At 42.8% G+C, this 27,595-nt stretch overlaps 1 protein-coding gene across 5 annotated transcripts in view; it reads right to left on the reverse strand.

Moving 5' to 3' along the window:
* Nucleotides 1–27,595, reverse strand: part of RIPOR3 (RIPOR family member 3) — a 110,869-nt gene that overhangs the window by 25,528 nt on the left and 57,746 nt on the right. For all 5 annotated transcript variants that reach the window (XM_083618476.1, XM_083618477.1, XM_083618479.1 and 2 more), the window contains 8 exons: nucleotides 25,240–25,318; nucleotides 23,980–24,003; nucleotides 21,629–21,682; nucleotides 19,111–19,260; nucleotides 18,030–18,093; nucleotides 16,880–16,923; nucleotides 15,741–15,866; nucleotides 4,719–4,864 (listed from right to left, as the gene is read on the reverse strand). In XM_083618476.1, the coding sequence (XP_083474602.1) occupies nucleotides 4,719–4,864; nucleotides 15,741–15,866; nucleotides 16,880–16,923; nucleotides 18,030–18,093; nucleotides 19,111–19,260; nucleotides 21,629–21,682; nucleotides 23,980–24,003; nucleotides 25,240–25,318 (687 nt within the window). The remainder of the gene's footprint in view (nucleotides 1–4,718; nucleotides 4,865–15,740; nucleotides 15,867–16,879; nucleotides 16,924–18,029; nucleotides 18,094–19,110; nucleotides 19,261–21,628; nucleotides 21,683–23,979; nucleotides 24,004–25,239; nucleotides 25,319–27,595) is intronic.

Here is a 27,595-nt window from a genome sequence, read left to right on the forward strand (position 1 = left end):
GGAGGGGCAGTATCTCTGGGGAAGGACGTATCGTGCTCCTTCTGGGCAGTTTGTCCACCATTGGTTTGCTCCCTCTGCACACAGCTCTCAACCGTGGCTCCTAGAAGCTGTCAGCATGAGACAGCAGCCACACCCTGGAAATGGCTTCAAATTACCAGCTAAACTGGGTGAGGGTAGCCAATGGGTCTCAAACGCTCAATGAGTTAAGGTCTTGCCCTGCATGCGAAGACAGGCTCCAATGGATTGAGTGGATGAGAGCAATAGTGGGTCCAACGGCCAAGAAGGAAGTTTCTGCATGTGCTGTAGAGGGAAGAAGAGTTTGGATATGATATCCCGCTTTATCACTACCCTGAGGAGTCTCAAAGTGGCTAACATTCTCCTTTCCCTTCCTCCCCCACAACAAACACTCTGTGAAGTGAGTGGGGCTGAGAGACTTCAAAGAAGTGTGACTAACCCAAGGTCACCCAGCAGCTGCATGTGGAGGAGCGGAGACACGAACCTGGTTCCCCAGATTACGAGTCTACCGCTCTTAACCACTACACCACACTGGCTCTCGAGGGACAAATAGGGCTTGTCAATCTGGGAAGGTAGCCCTTCTAGGAGAAGGAAAACTCTGATCACATTGTCCTGTGGCTATACTCATTTGTGAGAAAGGCTTCAAGAGTAAACCAGTCCTTACCCTCTACCTTTCGGAACATCTTCAGGAGCAGAAAAGGCTAAGGAGTAAACTCTACACAAATCCAGAGTGGAGTCCCTAAGGCGAGTGGATGGCATCTTGTATGCCTCCTTCCGGAAACTCCCGCAGCCAAGCTGGAGCAAAACATATTGCTCTGCTTTCCTTTGGACCACATCAGCCAAGGGGGGGTGGTCTTGTCATCTGGGCAGCATGGATCTCCATACACACTGCCTAGGAGGGAGCTCACTTCAGTGCTGCTAATGCAGCAAAAAAGACTCAGCCCAACTCCTATCAGCCCCAGGAAGCATGGCCAATGGCCAGGGATGATGGGAATTGTAGTTCAGCAGCATCTGAAGGGCCAAAGGTTTCCCACACTTGCAATAAACTACAAAACCATGGCTTACTATGCAGAAGAGATTGCTCTGGAAGGAAACAAACTATGATCCCAATTGAGTGTTGCATCAAATCCAAGTTCATTTGCTCCAAACAAACCTTGGTGACAGATTATGGTTTCTGGAGGAAGCAAAACAAACCATAATTTTTGCACACAATGCTAAGCCAGGCACCCTGGTTAGTTTTCTCCCAGGGTGAGTGGGGAGCAGCGATCACGATCCTTCTGCACCATGCCAAAGGCCTGTCTAGGCCAGCATCCTGATTTCACAGTAGCCAACCAGATGCATATGAGGAGCCCACCAGCAGATCCCAAGCGCAACAGCAGTCTCCTCACTGGCGCTCCCCAGCAACAGTAAAGTGGGCAGCACTTACTTGCGCATGGTAATATTTGGTTTATGGTTTAACATGATGCACAAACTCTGTCAAAACAAAGACATCTTAACCACATGGAAAAAGGAAACACGAAACAAGTCCAAGAACTAATAAATAACAGGAACTAATAAATAAAACTATTGCTTTCCAAAGTAGATTTTTTACAAAGATTAAGGCCATCTTTCTAGTCAAAAAGTGTTGTGTTTTTTTTAATTAAAAACTCGCTTCACACGCCTCGCCCAGCAGCAAGCATCAGTCAACGTTACCATTTCAAGCCAATCTTTAATAGCAAATCATTTATCACACAAAAAAAGTTTACAAAAGGATGACCCTAAAAAAAGTTTTAAAAGCAAGACCACTGTTGGTGAATTTTTGGAGTGGAAGACAAGTGATTGTGCTGGAACAGCTAAGTAGGAACTTGACACAACACACATTTCAGGTCATTGTGTTAAGATCCAAACATGGGAAAGCTGATGAACATATAAACAATTTGTTTCAGGTGGCCTCCTTCCCTTCCCCTTATTTTGGGTACTGGCCAAATGTTTATTGTGCAGTCTTAAAGAGCTTTCGTTCTCAGCTGTGTTTCATCTTCAGATTCCATTCTTCATTATTTGTATAGACATTACCAGTGAACTAGGAAAGTGAGCTTCAAGTTCACCCAGAGCAGTTCATTGTTAAGGGGAGGGCAGAACAAAGCCACTGGCAGAATTGCCACCAACAGAAAGAATAAAAAGTCTTTTTTAAAAAAAAGAGAGAGAGAAAACAGCAATACAGCCTGGGCAATATATTCTCCTCCCAAACATCCTTTCTTCCAGAAGTGGCATTTATAAAGCTGAAGGTGTTGTGGGGCAGCTGCTCCTACCTAAGCTGAGCTTGGCCTGCAGGCGAGAACAGAAAGAGAACTGCCAATATAATTCTATACTGCCACCAACCTTCCTGAGCACCAGATTTACTAGACAGCAGAGGTGGCCACTTTCTGTGGGCTCAAGGAATGCCCTGTTTCAGCAGCCTGGTAGCTGGAAGTGCACGTTGAATCACAAACAGACCCCAGGCCCCAGTGAGATGCTATAATCCAACAGATACCATTTATGAGAAATGGCTTCACATGCATTCAGATATATGCAGCAAAAGTCCCAAACAGGTGTAGTGTGTGCACTGAAACACAGAGCTAATTCAAACACTCTATCTTGGTTTATTAAGGCGAGATATGCACAAGCCTTTTGTGTACACAATGGAGCGCATTATCTGCTGCCTGTGCAAAATGCACAATTAAACTAGGAAGCCTCTAATAAACTATACTTTGCCATTTGGGGCATGTTAATCTGGAGCACACATCAACTTCAGTTGACTGTACAGCAGCCACTCCCTGATGGATTAAAATGGATGTTGAGAATGTAAATATTCTGTGTCACTTTTGTGTAAGGTGCTTGGAATTTTTTGCTGACTCTCGGTGACAGTGCAGGAGACCTCAACATCTTAGAAAAACCTCGTTAGATCTGCATAATAAGGTGCTAAGTAATGCAAAGAGAAAAACAACAACCTGCATTATTGAAAGTGGTATCAGAATCTATCTGGGAGAAAGTGTAGTCCATAAGTCAACAACTTACACAAGCTCACTTATGTAAGTAATAAAACTGATGTGAAAGGTGGAAAATTCTACCCTATTGGTCCAGTTCCTGATTAATATAAAAGATGTCTTCGGAAATTTTCTCTCTCTCCTAGCCTTGCTGCCTAACTCTTCTGCATGGGCTGCTTCAGAGCTCTGGATATACAACTTTGAACTTCATTCCAAAATGCTAAGCAAGCTAGGAAACCTAGATAATAGGACATCCTGTGAAATCCAGAAATTCTGTTTCCCAGTAAGATGGGTTGTTGGGCTTTGGGAGCCCAAATCTTCAACCAGGATAGGTAAAAAACAACTACAACTGATTGCAATGCCAACGCAAACATAATGCTATTCTTATACAATTCATAATCCATATTATTTACTTAAAGCACTATATCCCCATATTGCATTGCTTTAAGTTGCTTTTATCTTCTTCCGATTTCATAATAGCACTATCTTCTATGCAAAGATAATCATAAAGGTAAAGCTAAAGGTACCCCTGCCCGTACGGGCCAGTCTTGACAGACTCTAGGGTTGTGCGCCCATCTCACTTAAGAGGCCGGGGGCCAGCGCTGTCCGAAGACACTTCCGGGTCACGTGGCCAGCGTGACGAAGCTGCATCTGGCGAGCCAGCGCAGCACACGGAAACGCCGTTTACCTTCCCGCCAGTAAGTGGTCCCTATTTATCTACTTGCACCTGGGGGTGCTTTCGAACTGCTAGGTTGGCAGGCGCTGGGACCGAGCAACGGGACTATGCCTTAAATGACGAGTTTGTTTGTTTAAGTTACAATCCTGAGTCTGTAGTCTATTTTATGCATTACTGGCTATGTATTACCATCTCCCTGCCTTGCCAGCGGACAAATTTTAACCCTGACTGTGGCTGGGTAATCACAAAAGTAACTGATCAAACTTCAGCGGGTGCCAGCTTCAGAAAGCCAGGATAATAAACCAACGCCAAGCTGCTTTAGCCCAAAGAGAAAATTATAGTTTATCAGAGGCTTTGAAAGCCATTCAAACTTGCAGAGTTGCAGAGCAATCACTGCATCCAAAGCCCTGCCACACGTGGTCAGGGTGGAAGATGGAGGAAGCAGGCAGGTTGATGTGCCAGCATGAAAATGGCACATAGAGCAAGCCCAGGTTGGGTCTGATGCTGTCATATGGTGGCAGCAGGCCTGGTTTGCGATCCACTGGCTACCAGGCCAGCTTAGCCCCATCCCTCCCTAGAAAGCCTCATTTGGGGGCTTTCTACTGGCTAGCAATGCCATTCTCACTGGTGGCACTTCCTCTCATTCACACATGCAGCTGATAGAAGAGGGAGCTCAAGGGCATGTTCCCCACCCCCCAGTCCACCAGCATGCAGCCTTGAACAAACAGAGCTTGAGTCGCTCTGCCCCTGGTTTAAGTTGTGCTTGTGGCGAAGAAATAAGTGAAGGGTCCGCGTGCATTGAAAGGACATAAAGCTCATACATGCCTCAGATGAATGTGGTCATCTGAACACAGTCACGTTCTCTCTCTTACAAAGATGTAGAAACCACCAGATTCACTATACAGCTTGTCCTTCATAGTGAAATGGTGGCCATGTTACCCAGGACAACATAAAACTGCTTTTCATGCAACCAGTTGGCGCAGCACACGTTGTGATCTTAGCAAGCGAAATCAGCACACACTTACTTCCAGAGGACCTCCAGTTGCAGTTTGATGGTGCCCAGTTCAGTTACATCCACAATGATGGCTTGAGGCCGGGTTGTAAAGAAGTCGATGCCGTCACATGTCACCATGCCAACCAACAGGGTGCTAAGTCCCCGCAGTTCTGTGACCTGGACAAGAAAAACAACAAAGGATACCGTGCTATCAGTCTATGCATACCAACCTCTGAGTATGGAAACTGGTACATGAACATGCCGACTACAGCACAGTAGCGAAGTCTTCTACCCAAGACATTTCAATTCTCATGCATCTCCCAGAGCACATGTGCACCGATCCTATCATAAATGGATAAATGTGTGGCGTAACAGCCCAAAATAAAAGCATCTCAGCTTTCAGCAGAACAGAATGGTTGAATTCCAGGCAAACCCTACCTGTTCACTGCATACCAGAAGGCTGTACCCACAGTGGCCTCGTTGGCACATAATGGTAAGGCATAGTGTGAACCAGTGATGGCTCTCCAGAAGATGTTGGACTACAACTCCCATCAGCCCCAGCCTCCATGGCCAATGGTCATGGATTATGAGAGTTGTGGTCCAGCGACCTTTGGAAGGGAAGGTCCATAGCTCAGTGGCATAGCATGCAGGTTCAATCCCAGCATCTCCAGGTAGAATTGGGAGAGAACTCAATTGGCAATCCTGGAGACCAGCCATCAGTCAATGTAAACAACACTGAGCTAAATCAATGAATCGATGGATAAGGCAGCTTCTTCTGTTTCTAAGGCAACGAGTTCTCCATCTCTAGTCTGAACAAACTATGGTTTACTGTGAACTTGAGCACAGCTCAAGTAGCACCTGCCCCACTCCTGCCTGTGTTGAACCAGAAGGAGACACCAAACAGACTTCCGGGGTCGGCGCCATCGGCAATGGCGGATTCCCTCTAACTTTGAGGGAGTTAGCTCCGCGGAAATCGGGTCTTGCCGCTACGGCGAAGCGGGGACCCTTTAAAAAACCACAGGCGGGTGAAGCCTGTGATCGTGGGACTCGGCGGGCACCTTCAGCGCCCCCCCAATCTGCAAAGGAACCCGGCTACGGGCTCTGGAGCGAAACGGGGTGAGCGGCGCGGTGCTGAGAGTCAATTGCTTCTTCCATGGAGTGAAGCCGCACAGCTGTTGCCGGAGAGCGCTGACTTTTTTCCTGTGACAATTCGGTCATCAAAACAACTACCCATGAGTAGGTTAAAGATTTGAAAACAAGGGAAGAAAAAGCATTAATTTGGCACCGAAGCGGGAAGGCTTAAACAGGAAGTCCGCCTTCTGTTTCTTGTAAACAGATCAAAGCAAAGATCATCTAAGCTAAGACCTGGAAAATCACTTTAAAAGGACTTAAATCCTAACATCAATACAAGAGATCTCCCGTACGCAACAACAGCAGCAAGAATATTAATTGCCAAGAATTGGAAAACTCAGGAGCTACCCACTGTGGAAGAATGGCAGATGCAACTGATGGACTATATGCAATTAGCCGAGATGACCGGCAGAATTCGAGACCAGGGAGAAGAAAGGATGGAAGAAGACTGGAGGAAATTTAAGATTTATTTACAAAAATATTGTAATTTGGCTGAGTGCTGAATTGGATGCCAGTGCAGACAATTGTCTACCATTAAATTAGATTTAAGGTTGAATTATATGTCAAACCAAATTAAGATTATTAATTAAGATGAATTAAATGATAATTTGTTTGAAACTAATTTAATAATGATGTAAGTGTATGCGGGAGGTGTGGGGGAGTCCCATGTAACAATTGAGAGATGTTAAATGGACAATGATAAGTGCTTATCTAATATATGCTTTATTTGAAAACTTTAATAAATATATTATAAAAAAAAAAAAAAAAAACAATACAAGAGATCTCCCTCCCTGAGCTGCAGGAGAGGGGAGGGAAAAGGGAAAAGGGAAAAGTATTTTTGCCTGCAAAAAGAGAGGAAAGGAAACAAAGACCACCGCTTAATGCCTGGGAGCGGGCTGTCAATGGACAATAAGATTGCCGTACTGTGAATCGTGCTGTTTATGGACAATGTAACTTTTTGACAGTTAACTCTGCAAGAGAGATACTTTGATTCTGACTGGTTTCTCCGGACTTTAAGGAACTGTAAATTAACTAAAATTGAAACTGTTGCTTATTTTGTTAAATGGGGGACTTGGAAAAGTTATTTTAATGCAACAAGTATTGACTGTTACTGTGTCCCCCTAGAGGAACTTTGAAATTGTTACAACTGGCCAGGGAATTTTCCACTTTAAACTGGCCAGGGGAATTTTCCACAGCAAAACAAACTCCAGCCGTGGGATTGACCTTGAGCCTCAGATAAAGTGTTATGGCAGACTCGCTTCAGGAAAAAACAACAAGATCTGGTAAAATTCGGCAGCAGCGAAGAGCATCAGCATCTGGCCCTTCTGCACCACCAGGGGCAGCATCTGTTCAAGTTGGGTCAAAAGGAATGGCATCTGAAGATGTTTTAGCTTTGGCATTAGGTAAAATTAATGAATCTTTGGAAAAATTAAGTAAACAAGTAGCTGAAGCAACAACTAAAATTGACCAAAATACTACAAGCATTAATAATTTGGGACAGAAGGTGAACTCTAACACAGAATCTATTGAGAAATTGCTGCAGGAATCTACCTTGACCCGAAAGACAGCTGAAGAAGCAAAGGAAAAAGCACTGGCCGTAGAGGAAAAGATATCACTGATATGCAGGCAACTTGAGGACCACAGGTCGATGTTGTCCATGATTGAACTGAAGGAAAGACAGACAAATTTAAGGATCAGGGCTGTACCTGAACTTGAGAAAGATAACCTAAGTGATTTTCTTATGCAGGAATTTGCAGACTTTTGGAACCTAGATTCAGATAAGCAAGACTTCAAGATAGTAAGTGCTTTCAGGCTTGGAAGAGGGGGGAGAAAGAACAGGGTGAGAGACTGTTTGATTACCCTCCGAACAAAAGAGGAGAGAGACAAAATATTGAGTCTGCATTTTCAGAAGACCTTGGAAATACACCAATCAAGAGTGGAGATATTTAAAGACATTTCGAAATATCTTCTGGATCTTAGGTCTAACTACGGAGATCTGGTGACCTTGTTGAGAAGTAATAGAATTGTTTTCAGGTGGGAATTCTCCCAAGGCCTATCTTTTACCTTCAAAGGAAGAAAGTTAAAAATAAGATCAGTGGATGATAAAGAAAGATTTTTGAAAGATTACGGAAAAGACCTGCAGAAAGAATCTGAAGAAGAGCCAAGAGCATTAAAACCAGGAATACTAGACATAGCATCACTATCTTTTGGATTGGATAACTCAGAGAAAGTGATAGCACCGACAGAACAAGAACAATTGCTGGGTGCAGTTGGAGAAAAGTAAAGTAACCACGCCATGGCTCTGCAACTACTAAGTTGGAATATTAATGGTTTTAACTCCCCGGAGAAAAGGAAAAAAGTCTTTCATTTATTGAAAAAGGAACAATTGGACTTGATTTGTCTACAGGAAACACATGTGATAAGGCTACATAGGAAAATATTGATCAATAAAAGATTGGGTCAAGAGTTTATTTCATCGGATAAGGTTAAAAAAAGAGGAGTAGTGATTTATGCAAAAGAGAGCCTAGCACCGAAATTTATTTTTAAGGATGACCAAGGAAGATTTGTGGCAATTGAAATTCAAACACAAGGAGAGAAATTTTTGATAGTAGGAGTTTATGTGCCAAATGAGGGGAAATCTGAATTTTTTAAAAAGTTGCATGAGACATTGCTGGACTATATGGATTACAACATTATCATGATGGGAGATATGAATGGAGTGGTATCTACAAATATGGACAAGGCACAGAGACAGGTAGTTACCAAGGATGGCAGACTACCAAAAACCTTTTTTGAGATGACTGACAATATGGACTTAATTGACATTTGGAGAACAAAGAATCCCTTGGGTAGAGAGGGAACTTTCTTCTCTGAAGCCAAAATGACATGGACAAGAATTGACCAAATCTGGATAACTAGAGGACTGGCTCCTAAGATTCGAAAAGTGGAAATTTGCCCTAAAACTTGCTTCCACCATAATGCTGTGAAAATGGAGGTGAAACTAGCACCAACTGGTTCCTTCAGATGGAGGATGAATGACACCTTGTTTAGAGACGAAGAGGTTACCAAGAAGGCCCAAAAAACCTTGAAAGACTATTTTGAGATAAATATGAACACTACCATTGAAAAAAGAGTAATCTGGGACGCAAGCAAAGCGGTTATGAGGGGGTTTCTAATTCAACAGAATGCAATAAAGAAGAGAACTCAAAATGAGAAAAAAGACAAAATTTTGGAGAAAATAAAAGAGGGTGAGAAGAAACTGAGAGCAAAACCAAAGTCACAAGAGATTCTGAGAGAAATAAAGTTATACCAAGTCCAATATATGAAAATGATGAATCAGGAAATAGAATGGAAAATTAAACAGATGAGACAAAGGACATTTGAATTGGCTAATAAATGTGGGAAACTGTTAGCTTGGCAAATGAAAAAAAAGACAAAAGCTTAACACCATTACTAATTTGGAAGTGGAAGGAAAGAATATACAGAATCCAGTGGAAATTAGAAAATGTTTCCAGAGGTATTTTAAACAGTTATATACACAAGGGCCACAGAAAGAGATTGATATAGACCAATTCTTAAAAACAAATGGATTACAAAAAATCTCTCAAGAAAACAAGTCAATGTTGAACTATAAAATAACAGAACAGGAGATAGAAGGTGCCATCCAGAATATGCAGTTGGGCAAATCTCCAGGGCCGGATGGTTTAACCTCAAAATACTATAGAACTTTGAAAGATTGGCTAATTCAACCACTAAAGGAGGTTTGTAATGAAATTTTGGAGGGGGGAAAAGCGCCAGAGTCGTGGAAGGAAGCCTACATTACACTTATACTGAAAACTGAGTCTGAAAAGACACAACTTAAGAACTACCGCCCCATATCCCTACTTAACGTGGATTACAAAATTTTTGCAGATATTTTGGCTAAAAGATTAAAAAAAGTATTAGTGGAGGAGATACATAAAGACCAAGCTGGCTTTCTCCCGGGCAGACACTTGTCTGATAATACGAGAAATATAATTAACATTTTGGAAAAACTGCAAGTGAATATTAATACTAAAGCAGTCTTAATATTTGTAGATGCGGAGAAAGCTTTTGATAATATCTCTTGGAGTTTTATGAAGAAAAATCTTCAGGGGATGGGGGTTGGCCAAGGTTTTGAAAATGGTATAGGTGCAATTTGCTCAGAACAAAAGGCTAAACTAATTGTTAACAATGTGGTGATAGAGGAATTTAAGATAGAGAAACGGACACGACAAGGCTGCCCAATTTCCCCATTGCTCTTTATTTCGGTCCTGGAGGTTTTGCTAAATATGATTAGAAGGGATCATCTGATTAAAGGTATACAGGTCGGAGCCAAACAGTACAAATTGAAAGCTTTTGCAGATGACTTAGTACTGACACTACAGGAGCCAGAATCTAGTACTAAAAGAGTATTGGAACTGATTCAAGAATTTGGTCAAGTGGCAGGATTTAAGTTGAACAAGTTAAAAACTAAGGTTCTAGAAAAAAATTTAACATTGATTGAGAAAGAGAGGTTTCAGAAGGAGACAGGTTTAACATTGGTTAAGAAAGTAAAATACCTGGGGGTTAATATGACCGCTAAGAACTTAAATTTATTTAAAGATAATTATGAGAAATGTTGGTCAGAAGTGAAAAAGGATCTAGAAATATGGTCAAATCTGAAGCTTTCCTTGCTAGGTCGAATTGCTGTTATAAAGATGAATGTATGGCCAAGAATGTTATTTTTGTTTCAATCATTGCAAATTTTGGACAAAATGGACTGTTTCAAGAAGTGGCAGAGAGACATTTCTAGATTTGTCTGGCAGGGCAAGAAGCCCAGAATAAAATTTAAAATACTAACCGATGTAAAGGAAAGAGGTGGATTTGCCCTGCCAGACCTTAAACTCTATTATGAATCAGCAGCATTCTGCTGGCTGAAAGAATGGCTGCTTCTTGAGAACACAGACATTTTGGATTTAGAAGGCTTTAATAACGTTTTTGGGTGGCATGCATATCTGTGGTATGACAAGGTTAAAGCACATAAAGCATTTAAAAACCATATTGTCAGGAAAGCATTGTTTAATGTCTGGATAAGATATAAAGATTTACTTGAAAACAAAACCCCAAGGTGGTTATCACCGATGGAAGCGAAGGCTCAGAAAAAGCTCAATATGGAGGCCAAATGGCCGAAATATTGGAAGTTTTTGGAACAAGAAGGAGATAAATTAAAATTGCAGAGTTTTGAGAAACTAAAAGATAAAGTGCGAGACTGGCTTCATTACTATCAAATAAGGGAGGCTTACAATCTGGACAAAAAAATTGGCTTCCAGGGGGGAAAATCAAAATTGGAAACAGAACTGTTAGACCCCAAAACTAGGATACTATCAAGAATGTATAACTTGCTGTTGAAATGGCATACTCAGGATGAAACGGTTAAATCTGCTATGATTAAATGGGCACAAGATGTTGGACATAACATTATGTTTGCTGACTGGGAACAGTTGTGGACCACAGGTATGAGATTTACGGCATGTAATGCCTTAAGAGAGAATATTATGAAAATGATATACAGGTGGTACATGACCCCAGTCAAGCTTGCAAAAATCTACCATTTGCCCGATAATAAATGTTGGAAATGTAAAGATAATGAAGGTACATTCTTTCACCTTTGGTGGACGTGCCCAAGGATTAAGGCTTTCTGGGAGATGATATATAATGAAATGAAAAAGGTATTTAAATATACCTTCCTGAAGAAACCAGAGGCCTTTCTCCTGGGCATGGTTGGCCAATTGGTGTTAAAGAAGGATAGAACTTTTTTTATGTACGCGACAACAGCAGCAAGAATACTCATTGCAAAGTATTGGAAGACACAAGATCTACCCACCCTGGAAGAATGGCAGATGAAGGTGATAGACTATATGGAATTGGCGGAAATGACTGGCAGAATCCGAGACCAGGGAGAAGAGTCGGTGGAAGAAGATTGGAAGAAATTTCAAGATTATTTACAGAAACATTGTAAAATTAAAGAATGTTAAAATGATGTCGGAATGAAATTAAGTGGTTTTAGCAGCAATGTTAAAAAAGAGTATGTAAAAATGGATGGTTAACAGGTGAAAATGTAAAGTTATAATATATTAAGATAAAGAATTAAGATAAAAACAAAGAGGGAAAGGATTTGCTGAAGTAACCATTTGAACTGGAATACAAAAAAGGGAGGTGTGAAGAGGTCAGGGAAATAAGTGAATGAAAGGCAAGACATTGAAAGATGGATTTACTTTTAACTGTTTTTACTTCCTTTTCTGTATTTTGTATCTTTTGTTTCGTTTTTCTATTTCTTTTTTTTTTTACTTTTGTAATCTTTTTTGAAATTCTAATAAATATCAAGGAACTGTAGTCCCGTTAAGGGTGTAAGAGACTTCTAATGGATCTTATCACTTTCATCAAGGTAGAATATTCAGATTTCAGAATCTGAATATCCAGGAGAGATAAACTGATACAGAAGTTTGTAGTGCAAACTGTTCACGGCTGTATCCCCATACAGCCCGCTGCTCTGGTACAAGGCATACACAACAAACAGTGCTGTGTTTTTATTACAAGGTTCAACACTCAGAGAGACTTCTCAGGTACTTGGATGGTGCGATGAGTTCTTAATGTGCTTGGAATATGCTGTTCTCCTTCCTTTTAACATGAGCACCCAGTGCTGCATTGTGCAAGCAGGAGAACTGCCAGGTGAGACATCAAGACACCCTTCGTAGAAGCACCAAGATCAAGGGTTATGGGATATAATTATGAGTTTGCGCTGTTCCAGACAGACCAAGGCATCATAAGAACTTCCTGCTTAGATTATGGCAAAGCCACATTTATTTCTACTGAATGAGACCCGATGGAGGTGGGGGAAGAAGGGCAGCATTGGAAAAGAAAGGATAAGAGACCCCTATTCTTGCAGAAACACAACAGGATGGGGTAGAAGAAGCACACTTGCTTTTCTCATGCTGCCAAAATACTAGCCCAGGGCCTGAGGGAAGACAGGTCAGGGTAATTGCAATAGCCCAGGGCACAGAGCAAGGCAGACAGGGTAGTTGCATTAGCAGTAGGCATAGTAATAAAACCACAATCACAGAATGCTGAATCATGGAACAACGCAAAGAAGCATTTCAGTCAGGTGCTTGAGGTTACTTTGTGCTTGCCCCTCACTGGGTCAACAAGATGACAGCAGAAGTGCAACCTAACCAACCTCGATAATTCTCTCTCGTGGGCTCATTCTACACGACTTAGGTCTGAGCTATCTGTATTCCCTCCATATGTTGTTGAGTTTCAATTCCGATCAGCCCCAGCCTGCATGGCCAATGGTCAGGGATGATGAAACTGTACTTCAGCAACAAATGGAGGGCACCATATTGGCTGCTCTTCATATAATTCTAGAATTGTAAAGCTGGAAGGGACCATGAAGGGTCATCTGGCCCAACCCCTTGCAATGCAGGAATCTCAACTAAAGCATCCATGACAGATGGCCATCCAACCTCTGCTTGGAAACTTCCAATGAAGGAGAGTCCAGCACCTTCCCAGGGTGTCCGTTCCACTGATGCAAGCTAACATCTGACCTGATGATCTTTTTAAAAAACTGATGAGAAAGCACATATGAACAGGGCCTTGCAGAGCCAGGCAGAGGCCCAGGCCAGGTAGATAATGTGCCCACCTTTTTCTTACCCTGGGGATAACTGAAGTCTCAAAAATAAGTAAGTATATAAATAATAATTAAGTATATAAATCTATTTTTAAGTAGACAAATTTGACTATTAATTAAAATTAAATTATAATTATAATTAAAACTTCTCCGTCTTCTTAGGTAAAGGTAAAGGGACCCCTAACCATTGGGTCCAGTCGTGGCCGACTCTGGGGTTGCGGCACTCATCTCACTTTATTGGCCGAGGGAGCCGGTGTACAGCTTCCAGGTCATGTGGCCAGCATGACTAAGCCGCTTCTGGCGATCCAAAGCAGTGCACGGAAATGCCGTTTACCTTCCCGCTGGAGCGGTACCTATTTATCTACTTGCACTTTGAGGTGCTTTCGAACTGCTAGGTTGGTAGCAGCAGGGACCGAGCAACGGGAGCTCACCCCGTCGCAGGATTCGAACCACGACCTTCTGATCGTCAAGTCCTAGGCTCTGTGGTTTAACCCACAGTGCCACCCGCGTCCCTTCTCCGTCTTCTTATTCTACTCTTTAAAAAGATGTATGCTTGTGAGCCACTATTTCTTTAAAAAACATAAGCCACTATTTCTTTAAAAAACATGGTTTCCACCACATTTTATCCTCATTGAGCTATATGTAAGTAACATTCCTGGCCTAGTCAACAAAATTTTAAACAAATGGCCACATGTTCATCCATTTTCCATCATTTTCAAAAAAAAAAATAGCGATAAGAAAGCCAGCACACTTATCTTTAAGGTAAGCGTGGTTTTAATTTTTGGCAAACAAGATTTCAAACAAAAAATCACCAACTTTTAACAGCATGAAAAACATGGTCCACCATCACGTTCGCGGCACGCTGGCTGCTGGAGCCTTGGTTGCCTCCACCCACCCGGTGCCTGTTCCACACTCCTCTGCAGGACCCGCCCTGGATGCCGGGGAAGCTTTTCTCTTGTGCTGCCAGCCATGGCCCCAGGGAATCCGCCCACCACCGCCACAGCTTTTGCGCCTCCGCGTTCACCCCCGTGAATCCCCTGCGATTGTGAATATGCTGACCGAGGCTGCCTTTGGAATCGGAGGCCCAGGCCAAGTGGCCCATATGCCCCCCCCTCTGTCTGGGCCTGCATATGAATGCACCCCAACATGGTTAAAATGTTATGGGCTAAAGAAAGCAAGAAAATCTTAAAACGTGTGGGACTGAGCTCTGCCAACGACACAAAAGCCAAGTCTATCGCTTCTTCATTGAATTTGGAGATGACTCATCTTCACTGGCAAAGTGCAAGACTCGCATGTTTTCTCACAGTGTTTGCACAGTGCATCTCAATTAACCTCTCAACACGGAGTGAGCGGGGTGGGGGGGCAGCGAATAAAGGAACATTTTAAACACATTTCCAAAAGCTCTGCTGGAGAGGGATCAGGAATTCCTCTCAATGAGACTCTACCCATCTCCAGCATTCTCACTGCCAGCAAACAAGGAGTGTTGCAACAGTTCTTTCAGAGAGTTTGAAAGCTCCAAGTGGACTGTCATTTCAAAGAACAGCGCATTTCAGGAAGAGTCAAATTCAGAGCTTTGACGTGTGGGAAGCTGGTTTCAAAACAACGTGACTAGGTTGAGTCCCTCACTCAGTTTGATTGGCTCACCGTAACTCATCACAAAGGATAGGTTCACTGCATGTTGGATAACTGGCAGGTGTGTTGACAGGTAGCGGCTGTATGAACCTGCATGCAAGCTTGTCAGAAGTGAAGTTCTGGGCAGATGACTGGACCGCTTCCTGCCACTAGTTCCTACTCACCAATTCAAACTCGATTGACAAGAAGATCTGCCAGTTTACTCTGGTGCCATACACCCCTCAAAGTGCCATGTCATTGTGTCATTGATGGATCCAGTGCTGGAGTCCCTCAGTCCTACTTCAAATATTCATGTTCATTGCATCCCAGTCTTAAATACAGGCTCTCCAGTCCATTCTTTGATCACTAAGCACTAGAATTTCAAGATTTGCATGTATCATACCAACAGAATTTCAAGATTCGCATGTATCATACCAAAGTTAACCATGTTGCCTCACAGAAGAAATAAAATGTTGAGGAAAGGCAAGGAAGTGAAGCTATGGCTGGTTCAAAGAAGCTAACATTTGGGCCTTCAGCAAACAGTTATGAAATTTGTTTCAGGAGCTTTAGGGAGAAACATGAAGCAGGCAACTGCCTTTGCTAGCAAGAGTCAACACGTGCCATTACCTTGATTTCAAACTTCTCATGGAGGTTGGGTATGAAAACTTTTTCCTCCTCATCCCACGTTTGACTGTCGTCAGTCAGAATCCGGCCTTTCAGTTTCCACTTTTGGCGCCCCAGCCGTACAAACACCTAAAAAACAAAACCCAAGGTTTTGGAGGAGCATGTATTTTGTCTTAATTTGTGGGATCTCAAAAGATTGATAAGAACAGCCTGCTGGATCAGGCCAAAGGCTGAGGGTCACTTAGTCCAACCCCTGGACTAATGCAGGAATCTTTTGCCCAACGTGTGGCTCGAACCCCCAACCCTGAGATTAAGAGCCTCACGCTCTACCAACTGAGCTATCCAAGTCACATAAATGCATGCATACCTTTAAACATATAATCCAAGTTTCATCAAACCATCATGAATTAGGTAAGTACACAGGAGGCAATTCCCAGCCATGTGAAGTGCTGAACAAGAAACCATTTTAACTATTAAAATATGCAAATATGCTATGACTTATTTGCATATTATATGAGTTGGTATTCTTCCTCTTTCTTCCATCCAACCAGAGGCAACAACCTAATTCAGTATTTTGGAGGCTCATTCCATCTTCACAGCATCCTAGATTTCTTTTTATACGGACATAGGAAGCTACTCTGTACCAACTCAAATGAGGGGTCGTCTAGATCAGTCTTCCATGCACCATAAATAGGAGGGCCTGTGGCCCTCCAGATGTTGCTCAACTCCCAGCTCCCATCATCCTCCATCTGCACAGCTAATGGTCAGGGAGTCCAGCAAGACCTGGAGAGTTGAAGGATCCCATTGCTTATCTTCACCAATGGACCGAATCTCTCCAGGATGTCAGACTGGAGTTGACAGCCTTACATGGGGATGCTAAGGATGGAACATGGGGCTGTTTGCGAACAAAGCATGTGCCTTACTATGTAGGTAAGGGCTGTAGCAGAAGGTCCCAAGTTCAATCCCTGGTATCTCCAGGTAGGACTGGGAGAGATGCTTGTCTGAATCCCAGGAAGACCAGTGTCAATCAGTGTAGACAATACTGAATTCGATGGACCCATGGTCTGGCTTCCTGCCACTGAGCTGAAGCCCTTCTGCCACCTTCAAGCAACTTCATGCAATCGGACTGCTAAATACTATACCTCATACTGGTCCCCTGGGCAGAGACGTGCATATCCCACTAACCCTGGAAAGAAGCACAGAAGGAATTTCATCAACTCAGAGAACAGAAGCCGTTAACATAAATTGTTAGAGATCTCAAAACAGTTCTGGTTACCGTCCCTTCAAGTAAATGCCACAAGGAAGATTTATGGGTGAGCAAATCTCTTGGGATGGGGAGGTGGTGGCAAGGTTTGTTTTTAAATAAACCATATCCAGCAGATAATTGCAATGGATGTAAATAACTCCACATCACAGCACAGACCAGCTGCTTGCTTATACGGGACAACCTCTTGAGAGAACAAATGAGGGTCAGAAAACAGCACTACAGAGAGAGCTGCATATATGTTCAAATGACATTTTATTTTAAATGAAAAGCAGCCACTGCAAGCTGCAATGAAGACAAGAAGAAGAGTCTTTGGGGAGTATGTTCTTAACCCTTCTGCTGCCGTCCCTTTTCCTTTGCCAAAATCTAAAAGAACTGGCTGCTTTTCATTTAATTAAAAAGTCAGCAAGAAGTTACATGCATCTCTCTCTAGCATGTAGTCTTCAGCTACTCACTTTCAATGGTCCTTTACACAAAAGAAGGATAAGGATACAAGGGTGCTTTGAACACTCTAAAGCACTGGTAACCAGCTGACCATCAGCACTTGCAAAGCCACCCATTTCAAACCACGTGAGCAAAGAAATATGCTTCACTTGACATCATGGTGCCCTCAAGTGATTGGCAGGTGGGCAGCGCAAATCGTGGAAGTTGGAGGACCAAAGCATTCAGCCTACCAGCCAGAAACTGTTTCACGTCTCTGCTCTAAACCACTATATATGATTATTACATGGTAGCAATTTACTACTAGAACCACCAAAAGTGGGTTGGCTTCTTGACTCAGAAGATGTCTGATGCTATTCAACTACTGGTGGAAGACTCAATGGAAGTTTCATAACAACCTGCCTCATCCCAAACTCCTTGGCAACATCTGTAGTGAAAAACTAATGGCTGGTTTGAGAACCACACCAGTTTATTCTCAAGGGGGCAGTAGTGGAAAAGAGAAGCGATGCAACAATTCTGTTCTTGAATCCAGAATTTGTTCTTCATGCCCAGCGATGCCAAACCCCTAAGTAAAAAGTTCAGTTTACCTTTCATTTTCAGATGAAACTCTCCCAAATGCACTTCGAGGGTACCCTCTATCAGACACATATCCTGAAAGAAAGAAAATGGCACTGAGCACAAGTTAGCATTTCAGAGTGATGGTCAAATATTTGCGCTAGGCACCAATTAGCACAAGTGCAACAGCATCTCCCCCATTCTCTCCCCTCCCATAACCCACTGTCCCCCAGTCTTCTCCGGGTGGTTAGAAGAATTGTTGCACTGATGGAATGATCTCCTGAATGCTACGTTAAATGTAACCCAAAATGACCAACATGAATTTCTTTCTGCCTGTTAAGTTACTTGTTGGACTCATCCCAGCATAGACATGGATGGAAAAGGCAAGAGCTGGCAGATTTACAACCTACAAAGAAAATCTTTCCTGGAAGTAGTTAAGCAAGTTCATTACCATTTCACATACCGCAATGCAAGCCATGCAAAAAGGAATTGTAAAAAATAAATAAAATTCCTGGACATTTAAACTGGGGGGGGGGGGAATCTTCTTCAGGTAAGCTTGCAACTCCTTTATTCTGGTTGCCCAGAAATGCTTCCTGTGTTTTTCATCTGCTTACAACAGACAGAATTTGGAAGATTCCTAAATTCAGCTAAGAGGAGATTCACATCACAGATTCAAATCTGTTTAATTTGTTTAGACGGTAATTATGTCTCCCCCAGAGGACCCTGCGAGCTGCAATTCCGCAGAGAGGGAGACTAGGGATATCTGACACAAATCTTAGCCCATTTACCAAAATGCAGCTCCCATGATTCTGTGGGGAAGCCATGAAAATTAGACTGGTAGAAAAGAAACATACATTAGTACACCTTTATATTTTCCTCGGCAAAATTAATACTGATCACGTTGCAAACTCGCCAGCATCAAGCTGATAAGAGTGATGTAATCACACATTTCAGAGCATCCTCATTTGGCGGCACAGAATATAAATGTACTAAGTGCTCTCCAGACATATTTTACAAGGGTGACATTCAAGAACAGTCAATGTCAACGTTAAAATAAAACACACAAAAAACCTGTGGATTACGAAGAACTGATAGATACAAAAGTAATTGTACCTCTGTGCATTCTTGAAGGTTTTTATAAAGTTCCACCAGGCTCTCTCTTGATGCTTTTGTGGACGGAGACAAGGAAAAGGCATGTTTCATATTTGAAGCACCATCTCGCAGCCTGCACTGGATGCTGTAAGCTTCATATAATTCATCTACCTTTTTAAAAAAGAGGGGGAAGAAAGGTAAAAAGATTGCAATTCATTCCAACAACAACAACAAATCCCATTGATTTCAATAATGCTTGACACCTTACAGTTATGCTTCTGAATGCAAAAAGGCCAAGTCTCTGGTCTACCCAGATAAAGCTGTGAATGTCGCCTGCTTGAAACCTTACAGAACCACTGCCAGCCAGCACAGCTTCTTACGTTCCCAGAGCTCATATATGGAAACATTGCAAGTAAAAACATTCTTATAAACATTCTTATAAAACCAATTGTTTTATAGGAATGGAGTTTTTCTTTAAAAGTTTACAATCCAAGGTACTCTCTGAATTGCAGCGTTCAGCATGCGCTCTCTTCGACAAAAACCAATGGGAGCTGAAAGTATTGTCTTTGATTTGATCATACTCAGCGAAATCAAGTAGGAAAAGTCAAGATCGGGTCTTGTTGAATACTTGAGGCTGATGGGTGTCCAATAACAATTGCAGGGGGTGCACAGGTTAGTCACACTTGATCCACTCCAGTGCTTCCCAAACTTGGGTTTCCAGCTGTTTTTGGACTACAACTCCCATCATCCCTAGCTAGCAGGACCAGTGGTCAGGGATGATGGGAACTGTAGTCCAAAAACAGCTGGAGACCCAAGTTTGGGAAACACTGGTCTACTCCATCAGTGTTACTAAGGTTTCAGGCAGAGACCCTACCCAAGGTCTTTAAAATTGGAGATGGCACGGATTGAACCTGAGGCATGATGAATGTTTTGCAACTAAGCTGGGACACTTCTGCAATCTAACTACCCACTTTCTTGTGGCAGAAGAAATCTGCAAAGGCCTCGGCTCATGCTATTCATTGGGACAACACCAAAGTCCAAGGTTCAGTCCATCTTGCCAGGCACAAAGCAGCCTTCACCAAACTCCAGTGTTTTGGGCTACAACTCCCATCAACTCTAGAAAGCACACCAAGCTCGACAGACAGGAGCCATAATCCAGAGATACCTGGAGAACACCTGGTTGGTTGGCAAGGCAGATGTGGAAGACAGGACAATGTGGGAACCGGCCTTTGATCCCACAAAAATCCTGGGAGGTTGGTTGACTGAGGAGAGGGCAATTTGCCTAAATAAACCTGGCCTACTGTCCACATTCAAATCCAACTCAGGCACCCACAAACAAAGCCTGTTTTCAGAGCTGTGGCAATAAGGAGGGATTAATCTGACATGTAACAGGATGCTATACCCACTGTAAAATTTGAGTGCATATGGCAGTAATGAAAATGCTTATGCCAAAGAGGAACAACTGTACCACTGTAATGTGCAACCTTAAAGCACAGTTTGCTCTAATTTTAAGGCCAATAAAATCCATAAACCCTTAATGAAGGAATACTCCTCACTCAAGCCAACAAAAGCACCAATGGGTAATTCTGCACAAAATATTTTAAAATCCTTTATTTGGCTTTCTAAAGTAGTCAGACAAAGGGGGTCTGCTGAGCACCATTTAAACCTACCGGGTCCTGTCTCTAAGAGTTAAGGGCATTTGATTCCTCTTGATGTCAGGCACAATCCTGCTCATGACACGCAACAATTCTTTGCATGACAGATAAACTTGGCATGATGCCATGCTGCCTTTGTGCCTCTTTACAAGAATATTTAGTCTTGGCACCACCGAGTGGAAGCCATCAAAGTGCTGCAAAGTGCAATGGCCAACACAGTTATTGAAAGAGACCTTTTCTTCCTCAGATTACTTCATCAGAGTCAATGCAGTGAGTATATCCAAAAGAGAATGAAATGTTTACATGAAATCAGAGCAAGTCAAACCCAGATTTCGACAGAAAAGGTTTCTGCTGTTAACTGAATAGTGGAGGATGGTATACTTATAACATTTATTCTTGGTTGAATATAATAGGACAGGAGCAATCTCTTGTTCTTGAATTAGACTAGTCCTCATGAACTAGTCACGAATCCAGCAAAATAGAGAGAGGAATATATATATTTCTGTGGTTTGGGAATCTCCTGGCTCAAGAGCGATGGACCGCCTTCTTTTAGCTGTCATGCAGCTAATAATGGCTCCTTCCTTCCCTTCTCTCCGACCTCAAGCAGTTTTGCTTTCTTCCAAATATGCTGGCAGGGCATGCAAACTGGTTCTACAGGCTAAACCTGGGCTGCGCTCAGTAATCACTCTGCATGGAGGCACCGCAAAAGAAAAAAGAAAAGAAAAGAAGGTCTCCTCCTTTTGCAAAGAAAGCTATTGTGGCTTTAGAAAGCACCTAATGTGATTTGCCTTCAAACAGACTATGGCAAAAAGTATTTTTTTTCCTGCCCTACATTTGTTTATATCATAGCATTAACCTTGCAGACAGAGAATATAAGCCCTTACCTTGCTTATATGAAATTCCAGTTTCCTGATATACCTTTCGACAGAGCGGATTTGCTTTTAAGGGAGGGACAAAAAGACGGGCAAGAGGTTATTTATACATCACCAAACACTGCAATGCTGGGAAAGAATTTAACTCGTTACCATGAGACATTGCCTAAACATGTGTTGTTGTTTTAAGAAGACTACGATGAACCAGTATTGGCATACAATGAGGACTAACTGCATCCACATTTTTGGTCACTACCACTGTCATCTGTACCAAGCAAGGTTTTATTTTAATTTTTTTAAATCTTTGTCACCTTTCCACCACACAGCCGATCGACTCAGCCTGACAACTAAAGCAACACCGCTTAAAAACTGAAGTGCCAAAGAGAGATAGAAAAAGCTGCAGGTTCTTTCATTATTTGTAATTTATATGCCACCTTTGGCGGCAAAAAGGCAGTGGCGGCTGGTGCCCATTGGGATTGGTAGGGAGGGAGACCAACAGGAAGAGGAGCCAGAATTCAAGACAGGGAAATCCTACCAATGCTGGTTTTGTTAGCAACATCCTCCGTCCCAAGTTCTACAGGGGCAACACTGAGACTAAAGGGGAGAAAGAAGCTGAAGGCAAATGTTCCCCCTTGGACTGGTTGTAGGGTAGGGCCCCATTCACTTCAATGGACTGGCCTCCAGTGTGTAGAAGAAATGCAAGATTCTGAAATAATCAGAATTGTACAGTTGGAAGGGGAAGCGGGTGGCGCTGTGGTCTAAACCACAGAGCCTGGGGCTTGCCGATCAGAAGGACGGCAGTTCGAATTCCCGTGACAGGGTGAGCTCCCGTTGCTCAGTCCCTGCTCCTGCCAACCTAGCAGTTCAAAAGCAAGTCAAAGTGCAAGTAGATAAATAGGGACCACTCTGGTGGGAAAGTAAACGGCGTTTCCGTGCGCTGCTCTGGCTCGCCAGAAGCGGCTTAGTCATGCTGGCCACATGACCCGGAAGCTGTACGCCGGCTCCCTCGGCCAATAAAGCGAGATGAGTGCCACAACCCCAGAGTCAGTCACAACTGGACCTAACGGTCAGGGGTCCCTTTACCTTTACCTTTACAGTTGAAGTCTAGTCCAACCCCCTGCAATGCAGGAATATGCAGCTGTCCCACACGGGGATCAATCCTGCAAACTTGGCATTATCAGCACCACACTCTAAGCCACTGAGCTATAAACAAAGTTAATGAAGCAGTAGCATCAGTGTTCAAAATTCCCATTGTTCTAGGCGCATTTTGCAACCGGGAATTTCATTAGTGCAAGCAGTTTCTGAGCTCTGGGCACAGTACTGCGCCTAAGATTTCAGATTAAAACTGCAGAGTGGAAGGAAAGGAGGACCTTTTTCTGCCTCCCCACTTCCAGCTACTCTCTGAAGACTGAAGAAGAGACCCTCTTAAGAATATATGGGGGGTGGGCAGGGGAAGGACTAGACCATGTGAAAAATGAACATAATATTTTAGCTGCAGTTCATTCATTTTCAGCTTTGTATTCTTTTTATTAAAAAAGCACCTAGCCATTTCGTTGTTGCACCCATAACCTAGGTTTAAGGTGCCATTTAGCTCCTCGCTTTCATATTTCAGTTTCTAACAGAGTAGCATTGACAATTACTAAAAGATGAAGCATAACAGCTATAAAAGCTTAGCAAAGCAACTAATTTTTTTTTTATAACAGAATTCAGGGGGGGGGATACTTTGGGAAAGATGGATTTTTAAAGCCTGCTAAAAAATCCATAGCGTATACACATACTCTCCCACAGTTTGACTTTACCCTCAACGGCACATTCTTCCATTGCTCTCCAGACAGACGGATGCCAACAATCATCTAGGCATGCACATTGCACACTTCTGAGAAGAGAGAGCTCCACTGTCTAAGAGCCACCAAAAAGAAGGCCCTGTCAGATCAGAATTACTGACCCCTGCATGCAGATAGGTTCCAGAAGTTGGTACTTTTGATGCAGGCTTGTGGCAGCTCCTTTGTGTTCTTGCTCACACTCCAAGGAGCACTAATCAAAATCCCACACTCCCCAACGCCCAGCCTTCATGCCACTAGAGTTCTCCAATGTTCATAAGCATTCAAGCAAATGTTTGGGGGTAGTCAGGGAGAGATCCGTCAGTGGTATTAAATATGGCTCTTTGACCTTGTGTTGCTTGCAGTGCACACATGCTCAGTCACCTTAAGCCAATTTTCATAATCATTAATAATATTTTTATGCTACTAAATATGCAAAAACCCATAAGTAGCCTACATAAAACACAATAAGCTAGATTTTTTGAAATAACATTTTTAAAAAACAAACAAAAGTAAAACAGAATCCATCAATACATTTCTTACCTTATCCAAATCGTAGTAGAAAGCCTGAAAGAGAAATGTGCTAAATTTTAGCATACAAATTACTACATCCACAATCATACAGTGCAGTGCTAGAAAAGAGTTATATTGGGGGGGGGGGGGTTAGGAAAAAAAGATGCTGGTACTCAACATGAAGTTGTTACAGTAACTGCCACACTTTTAACATTTTGGGGAGGGTAGTTGTTGCTGGTACTGCAAACCTTTGAGTACCCCCGGAAAAAAGTTCTGGTTTTATTGTTTCAATATATTGTTTTTATGTAGAAGTCTGATCCTCCTCCTTGTGTTCCAGAGTTCTCAGCATCTTAATTGCAAGAGGGTGTTTTTTCGCTTTTATTAGCTGTGTGGTCCAGGTGGGCTTGAATGAAAGCTTTCACCGCCACAGCAGTGAGAAACCACTGCCCTCCATCCCAAGAGCCACATGGTCTGGAAGATGTCCACAAAGAACCCATTTTTTGCAGCCTGTCAGAGCTCAGTGGGTCCTTTGAAGGGAGCAAGGAGAAGGTCTTTTGTCCAAAGGGCTGTACTGCTTTTTTTTTTTTTTGAAGGCAGGGTTGTTGCAGCTCTACAAGCTATTTTTGCTAGTAAGGTAAAGGTAAAGGGACCCCTGACAGTTAAGTCCAGTCGCAACTGTAAAGCTCATCTTGCTTTACAGGCCAAGGAAGCTGGCGTTTGTCTGCTCCACAGAAAGTTTTTCCGGGCCATGTGGCCAGCATGACCAAGCCGCTTCTGGCGCAACAGAACACTGACACCAGAGCAGCGCACAGAAACACAGTTTACCTTCCCGCCAGAGAGGTACCTATTTATCTACTTGCACTTTGATGTGCTTTCGAGCTGCTAAGTTGGCAGGAGCCGGGACCGAGCAATGGGAGCTTACCCCGTCGCGGGGATTTGAACCGCCGACCTTCTGATCGGCAAGCCCAAGGCTCAGTGGTTTAGACCACAGTGCCAGCAGGAGATAAAAGGGTTGGGCTCTGCAGAAATATATGTTGTGCTTCCTATGATTTAGGACTAAATTGGAGTGGGGCAACAGAAAATCCTTTCTGTTTAGATGTCTGTTTGCCCGGTCATGTATAAAACATGACGTTAAGGCTCAATGTCTGGAACAAGTGGTGCACACAGCTCTGTGCCACCACAAATGTCAAGACCGAGTCTTATAAAAATATGGCAGACCACAGGTTCCCTACTCTTTGTTCACAGTGTCTACCAGCAAATTATTGAAGTTAGAAAGAGAGAACAACTTACCAGCCTTGAGTTTCTTCTTGTATCTTTGTGGCATTCTGAGAGGTAATCCAGCTCTGCCTGATGCATTTCCAGATATTCACTACAGGAAGAGAAGAATCAGATGTGATTATTATAAAGGTAAAGGTAAAGGGACCCCTGACCATTAGGTCCAGTCGTGGACAACTCTGAGGTTGCGGAGTTCATCTCGCTTTATTGGCCGAGGGAGCCGGCGTACAGCTTCTGGGTCATGTGGCCAGCATGACTAAGCCACTTCTGGCGAACCAGAGCAGCACACAGAAACGCTGTTTACCTTCCCGCCAGAGTGGTACCTAATTATCTACTTGCACTTTGATGTGCTTTCGAACTGCTAGGTTGGCAGAAGCAGAGACCGAGCAACGGGAGCTCACCCTGCCGCAGGGATTCGAACCACCAGCCTTCTGATTGGCAAGTCCTAGGCTCTATGGTTTAACCCACAGCGCCACCCACTATGCATAAATCAGAGGGGAATGTTTTAGGGAAGTGGGAGATATGCAGGAGAGTATTGGGCATGGGAAGGTTACATCTTCACACACATGTATATACTTGCCCCCAAGAAAAGCAAAACATTAGGATCAGCTTAGAACAGATATTTATAGAATGAATCAAACATGCAAAATAATAATAATAATAAACCAAGCTTTAAAAAAAAGATCTTCAACCAGCTGTATTGCAACATTCTCAGCTTTTAATTAGAAATGCCAATAAACCTGGAATGAAGTGTTTTTTTAATTGGATAGCCTGAAGTAGGAACCCTTTCAAAGAAAAGGAGGAAAGTACCCAGCCTCTGCTTAATTACTCGCCTCATTCTCCGATTCCAGCACATCTTCAAAGGAGGTTGATTGGTGGTTACTTTAACAGGTATTAATCACCTGATATCATTATGACATCCAGGTGACTGACAGGTGGGTAGTCTGGCCCACCTGTAAAAGTAGGCCTGGGAAGGATGGGGGGAATCCAGATCCACTTCACCCACCACTGGAAAGATCCAGTTCCCCAACCTTACTCTATGATAATCTATTTATCTATCTATCATCTATCTATCTATATCTATCTATCTATCATCTATCTATCTATCTATCTATCTATCTATCTATCTATCTATCTATCTATATCTATCTATCATCTCTATCGTTAACATGAAAGCCTCCTTATTACCTCATTCATTTGCCAAAGCAAGGAGGGTTCCCTGGCACTCAACAGATGCTGTCATTGCAATGCTGAATAAAGCCCTAGAACTTCAGTCTCCCATTTTACCCCTCTTCTACACCACTGCTCCCTGCTATTTTGGAGAGTCCATGGAAACAAGGGAATGAAATGGAGAATGCCTGTTGCCACTGAACAATTACCCTTCAGGGTTCTGGCCTCTTAGCTCCTGCTGGGTCCAGTGGGACCCCCCCCCCAAAAAAAAACCACACAAAAAGTAGAAGTAATAGTTACAGACTCAAAACTCCATGTGAGCTCCCAGGGGGCAAAAACCTCCTAGGCTCACATTCCTCTAACTTTGTGAGTTAATTCAGACCAGACATGAATAACTCAATTTTCTCCTCTTGTATTTTAAAAAAGGATGCAGTCAGTGCTTCTTTACAAGATGCAGAACCTAAACAGGTCAATGTGTTTATGTTAAGTAGCCTGTGCCTTTTCCAAGTTACTTTTGGGGGCATTTTCCCCTCCCTCTAACCATTGCAAAGACAGTCCCACCCATCCACCCGAGACACATTGTTCCTCCAGAATCCAGCCATTTGATCATCTGCCAGTTAACACGAGAACAGTGGTCTCCGAAGCTAGTTTAAATATTTCTGCACTCCAACCTCTAAAACACGGCAGCGCAGTAAACTTACTGGAGCGAAAGGTTTGCTTGCTCTTATTCCATAAATTCCCAAGCCAAGCAAAGATAACACAAAACAAGTAGCTACCTGCATCAAAGGAAATTTATTATCCAAGAAAGCCATTCAGGAGCTGAACAGCTAGCTATTTATTTATGATTGCTAGCGATTTTGGCATATATATATATGGGGGGGTGTCAGCGTTTGTCAAATTAAAAGTATAAGGCATGGATCAGGGCAGCGCTACCTTTAATTATAACACAACAATCCTTTCCCTCAATGGATATTGGTGGCAAGAAGTTGGTAGAGCATGAGGCTCTTAGTCTCATGGTTGTGAGTTCAAGCCCCACGTTGGACAAAAGATTCCTGCATTGCAATGAGTTGGACCAGAAGACCATCGTAGTCCTTTCCAACTCTAAAATTCTATGATTCTACCTTGTTGACTACTATCTGTTGGGCATTCTCCACATGGCTGAGTAATAATAATAATAATAAATAATAAATTTTTATTTATA

Source organism: Podarcis filfolensis, assembly GCF_964270895.1.
Source record: "Podarcis filfolensis genome assembly, chromosome: 6".
In the NCBI taxonomy this organism is placed as follows: domain Eukaryota; kingdom Metazoa; phylum Chordata; class Lepidosauria; order Squamata; family Lacertidae; genus Podarcis; species Podarcis filfolensis.